The sequence below is a fragment of the Gekko japonicus genome, unplaced genomic scaffold, assembly GCF_001447785.1.
Source record: "Gekko japonicus isolate JY-2015 unplaced genomic scaffold, Gekko_japonicus_V1.1 scaffold1594, whole genome shotgun sequence".
NCBI lineage: Eukaryota > Metazoa > Chordata > Lepidosauria > Squamata > Gekkonidae > Gekko > Gekko japonicus.
The window spans coordinates 327,052-336,736 of NW_015167097.1; the positions used below are offsets into that span (position 1 = coordinate 327,052).

Sequence of the window (9,685 nt, forward strand, 5' to 3'; positions counted from 1 at the left end):
TGAAAGGGATATCTACTACTATAAAGTGTATTATGCATTTTCTCAGGGCACATCCATCATTTAAACAGGACAGGGCAAGTCTCACTGTAAATGGTTTATGCAAGGAATAGTAATTTTGAACTGTTTTAACTTTCTTGTTTAGTCCAAGTACTCGTGCATATGGGGGAGAGGGAAACTGGGGGTGTTTATGGTTGCCGATTTTGAACTGTTTTAACTTTAGTCCAAGTGCTCGTGCATATGGGGGAAGAGGGAAACTGGGGGTGTTTATGGTTGCCACCCTCCAGGTAGGACCTGGAGAATTGGAATTATGATAGATCAGAGATCAGTTTCCCTGGAGAAAATGGCTGGTGTGGAGGGGGGACTCTTTGGCATTATACCCTGCTAAGGTCCATCCACTCCCCAAACCCTACCCTCCACAGTCTCCACTTCCAAATCTCCAGGAATTTCCCAACTTAGAGTTGGCAACTAGAATTGTTAGTGTTCCTTTGTGCAGGGTGCTGCCCCTTTGGGTATCTCAAGAGAGCAAGGGTGGTGGTGGTGGTGGTGGTGGTATGAGATCGCTAACTTGGCCCTCAGTGACTGGGCAGTTTCTGTTTTTCTCAGCTAGCTTGCAACATAATATGGCCTAGCAACAGGGAAATGAGAAAATATCCCGATTGTCTTTAACAACTTGCTGCAGCTCTAAGCCACTATGTGGGCATGTGCCCTCAGTCTGAAAGGTGATGTGGCACACTGGCTAATAGAGTGGCAAACTGTGATTCAGGAATTCCCTAGTTAAAATCTTTCAGTCATAAACTCACTAGGTGACCTGAGGCAAATCTCCTTTAATCCCCAATATTAGAATCTTCTTGCCCATCTTGGAGGGCAGTCTTAAGAATTCAATTGAGTCTAAGAAGATAAGGTGGATTATAAATATTTTAAGTAAATAAATAATGTAATACATATGAAGTACAATGGATATGTGAAAGTATGCTGTGAATGCTAAATATTATTATTATTATTACTAAATAGATTACTCTGTCGCAGACCAAAGTGTAGCAGGCCACTGGGTGCCCCAAGCAAAGGCAGCAATCTTTGTAACTTCTCAGAGTAGCTTTTGGAATGGCCTTTGGGGCTGCAGAAGGAAGGAAGATCTTTGACATCCTTGGTTCATGTGAGGTTCACCATGTGCAGTTCTTTGTATATAAAAAGTAATGTACGTTGTTTGAGAAACAACAGCTGCGAAAGAACTTTGGCTTTGCTTGCCGAGCTACAGCTTCCAGGGGAGGGGGAATGACTTTTAAACCAGCCTGTAATATAGATATGTCAGTACTCTTAAACATAACTAGAATAGCACCTATAAAGTAATTACTCAGAGTTTTGGTTGCAAAATACTTCCTGAAACTGCCAGGTTGATGTTAATCATTATACTCAAGTCTGTTCAGTGAACATGAACATTACTGCATATTCTGTGGGCCTAGGCTAAGCACGGACATCTCATCTTGAGGAGAGGGAGGTAGAGGCCATCCATAAATGAAACAGTTTTTTAAGGTAGGAATAAATAACCCATCAACAATGATATATGAATGGTAACTGTTTTGAAGATTTATTGCAACAGAACAAAAAGTCATTTCACCCTACTGAAAAGAATAAAGGTAAAGGTTTCCCTTGCTCGAAAGCCAGTCAGAGCCAGTCGAATCCAACTCTAGTGCACAGTGCTCATCTCTGTTTCCAAGCCAAAGAGCCAGCGCTGTCCGAAGACATTTCTGTGGTCATGTGGCCGGCATGACTAGACGCCAAGGTGCACGGAACGCTGTTACCTTCCCACCGAAGTGGTATCTATTTATCTACTTGCAGTTTCTTGCTTTCGAACTGCTAGATTGGCAGGAGCTGGGACCAGAGAAAGGAGCTTACTCCGTCATGAGGCACTCTGGTCTCGAACTGCTGAACTTCTGGTCTGCAGTTCAGTCTCTTAACAACTGAGCCACCGCAGCCCTATCACTGAAAAGAATAGCTCAAACTAATTGTAATAAACTAGACACTGACATTGGGTGGGGGCTACAAATCAAATCTAGGCTCATCAATGTATTCTCCACATATAACAAGTTTGGACGATCACAGCAAAATACCAAGAAATCCGGATACTAAGGGTTTAACGGCATGTGATGCTGGGAGTTCCTTGATTAGGATTTCTTGGAATTTGTGAAATGCAGCTATTGGAAGATAAGTAGGCTGTACAGCTGGCAAGGAGGGGATTCACTCTCTTGCTCATGCCATTCCCCCCCCCCCCCAATTCCCTCTTGATCCATTGTTTATTCCATGTGGGAAAATATGCATGCTAAATATTTCCACTCCATCGTCTACAAGATTTCTGCAGATGGCCTAGAAGTACATAAAAACACAATGAAATAAATTAATAAACAAGCAAACAGATCAAAACAGCAGAGAAAACCAAATCTATCAAAACAAGCAGACTTGTCATCTGAGGTTCAATAATGAGGAGGCTAAATGACTTATGAGTTCCACAGTATTGGTGCCACAGCTGAGAACGCCTTATCATGCATAACCTGTTAGCAGAGCTGGGGAAATAATTCAGTCCCAAGCACGGAATAATTCAGTCCCAAACACGCAGAGTTGCTTTCAGTAAAATTTACTGCAACAACAGGACCACCTAACTGCAGACCTTCCAACAGCAGAAAGGTGTTCAGGATACAAAAATTTACAGGCAGAGGAGAAGCACAAGAGGCAGAGTGAAAACAAGAGACGGTTTCAGTAGGCTTTGAACACAGAGAATGTTACAGTTTAATAAAACTGATCACGTGCTGTTGCTTCTCCAGCGCCCCTTCTCAATGGCATGGTACTATGCTATATTCATTTTTGTTAGGAATTTCTATGACTCTCTCTGCATAATGGTTTAGTGAGTGCTGCTGCAGCCATTTCTTCAGTTAAACAACACTGCATGTCAATAAGTCCTTGCTCTTGCATATCTCTCAGTCCGTGATACTTACCATCAGTGGTTTTGTTGCAGGGTGGTGATGGTGGGGTTGAGTTAATACTTTCTTATAGACTCACAGCTATAGTTTTCTTGCAATTTATCCTGATTGCAATTTATCTGGACCTATAATAGGGATACCTCCCATTTCCACTTCTTGTTGCCCACTGGCCTGCTAAGGGCCTGCAGGAGGAAAATGTTTTTTACAAATGGCACAGTGCTGGTGGGGCCACATCACTTCCGGTGAATACCTGGAACTGACATAACATCACTGGTGTGACATCAAGGTGATGCATTTGGATTTGGGAAGAACCACAGAGTTTTGGCCAAATCCCAACGCATTACCTTGTCATCACGCCAGTAACATGATATCACTTCTGAGTATTTGCCATATGTCAAAACAACTGTAGCTGCCTCATACTTTCAGAACACGGTAATTGAGAAGTCAGTACAACATGAACTGCTAAGACTACATTCTTTTCCTCAAGAAAATGGCACAGCTGGTGAACCAGCCATTAGCTGGTAAAAAGCACTCTGTTCACTGCTACCACCTGACCATCCCGGGACCATGTTGGATGCAAGAATACCCTCCAATCTGCAAATTGTGAGGGGGGGGGTTCATCTTCATGCAACACAAGTAATATACCTTCTCCATATTTAGATTTTCAGCCAAGAGCATCTCCCTCTTGTCTGGAATGTTAGTTCATTATTCCTCATCCTATCCATCATTACGCTCCCATAGTAGCTCAGGGCCTCAGCTGTTTCCCTGGGATTAGATAAACACCAGAGGTAGATACTACTGATAAAGGTCCACATCTCTAATTTCCCTTAGCAGTTAGATATGTAGCTATATAATATATAGATATTAAACAGCATGGAAGGAAGACAAGATGGAACCTTGCAGATTCATCCTTCATAGTTTAAAAGCCATGGACGGTACCATTTCCAGCAATCTACACCCATAAAGGACTGGAATCACCATAACATCATGCCTGCTAATTCCATCCTGGTCTGGATACCATGGCCAATGTTATCTAAAACTGATGAGAGGTCCAGAAGAACCAACAGGAATGTACTCCCTCTGTTCAGTTCTTAATACAGGCCATCCACCAGTGTGGTGAAAGCAATCTAAGTTGCAACCATAGGTTAAAGATTAAAAAGGATCTAGATAATAGGAATACCTGTATTTTCTCCCTATTTGGCAACTAGTTCCACAGAAGCAATTTGCTCAAGGAAAATGGCACAAGGTTTCCTCTTTAAAAGAAGGTGGAACATCTGAATGATTAATCTCTTGGCTCATCTCTAGTCTGGCTGGAATAGAAGAAGAAACTATAACAGATACTTCCTCACCATGTTGGAATGTCTTTCACCTAATAACACAGATTTTCTGAAAGTTTGCACTAGATAAACTTTCCATTGCTGGACAGTAGATCTCAAAGAGATGTGACACAGTAGAGATTAATGTTCATTGAAGTGCCATTCCCCACATGTCAGCTGGCATTGAAAGGATCAGTTCACACAATATTCTGTGCTTTGCTAGTGTCTGTACACTCAGTAGGAAACGGCATCAGATCTTATTCCCTGATGAATGTACGTATTAGCTCATAGCACAGTTCTCATTAGAGTAAGGCACTAAGTGTAACTGTGTTGGATACCAGCATTTGGGACACCAGATTCAGATATAAAGTACTAGTCTTACAATTGGTTCAGGGTTTAAGGCCTCTCCTAATGGCTCTCCTAATGGCACTGTAGTTTGGTAGGATAAATATAGTGATGCTCCAGCATTTTACCTTGATTCATAGAGTCTCTGCTCCATCATGTAATACATTCTCAAAAAGAACTATTGTGTTCTTTCTCTTCCTCTCCCAAATCTAACCACCATGAGCAATGACCACTGGGGCTGGTGTTTCTCTCCCATATCTGTTAGGACCATAGGGCCATCTCATGTGGCTGTGCATATGCAGGAAGCAGACAGAAAGAGGGTGGGTGGGGTTTGGTCAGACATTAGGTAGGTAATCTGACACTTAGGCTTCAGTCCATGAGGGAGGCACGTTTCTATTTGCAAGGGCTTAATTTGGTATTGGTTTCTGTGTTTCTTGCATGGTATGCTTCCTCATTCAGTGGGTGGAAAGAAAGGCAGGCATTGAAGCGTTGCTGCCACTCCCTAAGATCATAGTTGGAAAAGGTGCAGTGCAGTTGCTCCTCTGTGGGTTTACTGTGTCACCATAGGCCTCTTGATTGTGAGTCACCTGTTAAACTGGTCAGGCAAGTCCGATGTTAGTTTACAAAGAGAGGGAGCCGCACCCTGCCACACAGAAACCAGGAGATTCTTGCCGTGGACGGATCTCGTCTTCAGGCTGCTATATCCATTTGTCTTTTACTAAAGACTTCTGCTCTTCCTATCCAAACCCATGGAGTCTCTTTTGGGGGCTACACTGTTTCTGATACTAGTGACGGCATCAGCAGCTCAGGATGCCTGCATTTGTGAAACAAATAAACAGACTGTTTGTAACAGGAACCAATTTTCTAACTGCGAATGCAGAGCAGTAGGTTCCAATCAGCTAGTGGATTGTACTACACTAACTTCTAAATGTCTACTGATGAAAGCAGAAATTATCCCCGCAACAAAAAGGAGCTTCCAAAAGCCAGAAGGTGCCATTCCGGACAATGATGGACTTTACAACCCCGACTGTGATGACAACGGCAACTTCAAGGCAAGGCAATGCAACCAGACAGACACTTGTTGGTGTGTGAACTCTGCTGGAGTAAGGAGAACGGATAAGGGGGATAAAAGCATGAAATGCAGTGAGCTTGTCAGAACAAACTGGATCTTCATTAACCTGAAACACAAAGAGAGGGAAGGCTCCTTCTCTGAGCATGAATTGGCGAACAGTCTCCGACAGCTCATTCAGAATCGATACAAGCTCCAACAACATTACATCACAGCTATTGAGTATGACTCCCCATTCATCCATATTGACTTGAAACAGAATGCTACCCAGAAGTCTCATGAAGATGTCGATATAGCAGATGTAGCCTATTACTTTGAAAAAGACATGAAGGGTGACTCTGTTTTTCGTCATGGCATGTTTAATCTCTCTGTCAATGAGGAACCTCTTGATATTGAAGAAATCCTTATCTACTATGTTGATGAAAAACCAGCAGAGTTCTCTATGCAACGCTTGACACCTGGCATTATTGCTGTGGTGGTGGTGGTCATTTTGGCCATTATCATTGGGATTACTGTGTTTGTGATTACCAGGAGGCGGAGCTCTGGCAAGTACAAGAAGGTTGAGATTAAGGAGATGGGAGAAATGAGAAGAGGGCAAAATTCATAGTTGCCTCAGTTTGAAGGAAAGACTATGACTTTGACACTGAGGAAATGGAAGGAAGATGGCAAGATGATTCCACATTTGTTGGGAGGGAGGGAGGGAGGGAGGGAGGGAGGGAGTCAGCTTTTATTTTTTACGTTTGTATTCAAAGATAAAAGAGACAGTTTTTTAGAAATTCATATGACAACAGACTGGGAGAATGATACGGGAATTTTAGCATTTCCTTTAATATGGTATACTATAGGATAAAATTAGTTTGAAATGAGTACTGAAGTCTCAGAGAGAAGGTCCCTGTATTGTTCCCCACATCAGAGTTTCCCAGTTCCCTACAGCTAGATCTACAGGTAGCTTAATTTATATGATCTGCACTTCTGCATCTGTTTGTGTGTCTATGGCTGCAATCCTAAAAATGCTTTCCTAGGAGAAAAGTCCATTTGATATGATGGGGCTTACTTCTGAGTAGACCTACTTAGGATTGCTCCTTATGGGTGTTTGACAATGTTTTCAGCACTCTTTGGATATCTTGCTGAAGTGTGTTTTTATGTGACTCACTTGTTCAGCTGAGGCTGACTTTATGTTATTAAAGATGTTACTTTTGATCAAGTGGCTCGTTTCCTGATACATTTTCCTCTACCATTTAAACATGATGATTTCTAAAGTTTGAGTCCAGTGGCACTTTTAAGGCCAATAAAGTTTTATTCAAGGTATAAGCTTTTGTGTGCAAGCACACTTCCTCAGATACAGTCTTACACATGAAAGCTTATACCTTGAATAAAACTTGTTTTTAAAGGTGCCACTGGACTCAAACTTTATTCTGCTGCCTTAGACCAACACAGATACCCACCTGAATCTATGATGATTTATGTCACCGATCCAAAATATGTTTTAGAATAATAATACCTTATGTGAACTAATGTCAGCATAACCTTTCCTATGGAATTGGTGTGTGTGTGTATAGAATGTTGTATTGCTTGAAATAAATTTTCTTAACCTTAAAGTGTTGCTAAGCTTCAAGTGATTCTAAAGGACTTTAATATTGTCAACTATTTTCTGTGTGGGTCATTTGTTTATCCATGCAAAATCGATCTCAGCCCAGCTCTGTTATAGCACTTTCCAATGGTGTACTGAGTAGCATTATATCAAGTTGTCCAGCATCTGAAATAGAAGATATAATTATGTAGTAAAACAGTCACTGACATTTCTTGGAAATGGCCACCAGGCTTGGACTAGTGACAGCACAGTTTGCAATTAAACTGGTGCAGTTTTCAAGAGCACCACTAGTCTGTGATGTAATTGTTTCCTAGCTAACCATTCTTCTTCAGTTTAACTGGAAAATCGTTTTAGAATGTGCTGTGAAAAGTGCTTCTCATTATCAGTATATCAATCTGTGGATACTTAAATCCAGAGACTGGACTGTGAACAGACAAGACAGATCTATTTACAAACCTGAGAAAAACCTCAAGTTTGCTGAAAAATCTGAAATCTTAATTGGAGGCTTAACACACACACCCCCCATAATAAAAGCAGAGCTCTTAGCTTTAAGAAATGAGTGCCCTGACAGTGGCGGGAGGGGGGTTGCTAGGCAAACACGGGCTTCAAGGCTTGGTTTCTGTTGGTAAAAGGCAGGGGAAGCGAGGAGAAGCAGAGTCCTTTCTGGGGCTGTTTTGTCCTTTGAGGGAGGACTCATCAGGAAGGGCAACTTGCTACCACATAACTTTCATGACTCACACAGGCTTCGCAGCTTGCTGTTATAGGAGACCCAAGTCTGAATCCCCACTCTGTTATGAAAGCTCACTGGGTGACTCTGTTATGAAAGCTCACTGGGTGACCCTGGCCCAGTCACACCCTCTTGGTGGAACCAACCACACAGGGTTGACCATAAAATGGAGGAGGATGGTGTAAGATGCTTTTGTTCTCACTGGGGAGTAAGGTTCAGTATAAATGAAGTAAATAAATAATACAGCTGACGATGAGGGGCAGATAAACAGGTTGGTGGCTGGGTGGGAAGGAAGATGTAAACAAAGAAAAGTGAGGTTTGGGGTTGCTAGGAGGAGTGAAAGAGGAAAGAGGGTGGGGAGGGGATATATTAGGGTTGCCCAGCCCCCAGGTCTGGGTGGGGGTTCACCTGCTTCTGGGGGGGTTCAATCTGCCCCCAGCCAGCTGGCCAGTGGGGAAAGCCCCGCCCCCAAGAATGGCTGCCCACCGGACCACCCCTCTCCCTGCCCTCCTGTCTGATTGAAACAGCTTCAGCTGATCAGCAAGAACCACTTGGCCCGCTGACCAGCTGAAGGGCCCTTTAAAACTATCAGGAGGAAGAGGGGTGGTTGTGGGCCACATGCTTGGCTCACAAAGACTCTTTAAAGGGTCATTTTGTGAGCTGAGCATGCAGCCCATGACTGCCCCTCTCCCTCCTGCTAGATTTAAAGGGCCCTCCAGCTGATCAGCGGGCCGTGTGGTCCCCGCTGATTAGCTGAAGCCCTTTCAATCAAACAGGAGGGGAGCAAGAGGGGTGGCATGGTGGGTGGTCATTCTTGGGGATGGAGCTTGGGGGGAGGCTTGGGGACATCCCCCACCTTAAATCCCATTGGAGCAAGGAGGGGACCTGGCAACCCTAGAAAGTATAAGTACTTGCAGGTTCCCTGCCATTCAAATGGGCCCAATGCTGCACTGGTGGCCTAGAGCTTTCCCAGGGAGATGCTGCCAGGGGAGCGAATGAGAGAAAGCTGAAGATGACGGCAAATGAAGTTAGGTTGAGAAGGAGAGAAGAAAACAGGAAGAGAAGAAGTAGAGATTGGATTTCTACCCCGCCCTTCACTACCCAAAGGTGTCTCAGAGCGGCTTACAAACTCCTTTCCCTTCCCCTCCCCACAACAGACACCCTGTGAGGTAGGTGGGGCTGAAAGATCTCTTGACAAAAACTGCTCTTTTTCAAGAACAGCTCTTATGAGAACTACGGCTTGCCCAAGGTCATCCAGCCAGGTGCAAGTGGAGGAGTGGGGAATCAAACCCGGTTCTCCCAGATTAGAGTCCGCGCACTTAACCACTACACCAAACTGGCAGCTTCATGTGTGTTCAAAGACTCCACATGGCAGGCAGCTTGGTCTTCTCACAGCCCTTCTGCCCTTCACAGATTTAAAGTTTTCCTCTCCTCCTTCTACCAAGTTAATCAGAGCTGTCTCCCTTAGCAAACAGTATCTTGGAAATAATCTTGGTCATCCTCTCACTTCCCTGGTCTCTTCCTTCTCTTCTGTTTAACACGGACGGTGTTAGCCAATGGGCAACCAGGGCAGCTGCCCCAGGCTCCATGCTGGTTGGGGGCTCCCAACCAGCCACAACCCCACCCCCACCCCAATGAACAGCAGACTCCCACAGCTGGCTCCGC

The 9,685-nt window shown here is 43.9% G+C and overlaps 1 protein-coding gene across 1 annotated transcript; it reads left to right on the forward strand.

Moving 5' to 3' along the window:
• The first annotated feature begins 5,299 nt into the window (after positions 1 to 5,299).
• Positions 5,300 to 6,377, forward strand: TACSTD2 (tumor-associated calcium signal transducer 2). Its single transcript, XM_015412915.1, has one exon. It carries the CDS (start codon positions 5,383 to 5,385, stop codon positions 6,307 to 6,309), a length of 927 nt encoding a protein of 308 aa, XP_015268401.1. The 5' UTR covers positions 5,300 to 5,382; the 3' UTR covers positions 6,310 to 6,377.
• The last annotated feature ends 3,308 nt before the right edge of the window (positions 6,378 to 9,685 follow it).

Bases quoted from the DNA above. Each gene is read 5' to 3' on its own strand.
- TACSTD2 (XM_015412915.1), top strand. From the start codon at position 5,383: ATGGAGTCTCTTTTGGGGGCTACACTGTTTCTGATACTAGTGACGGCA.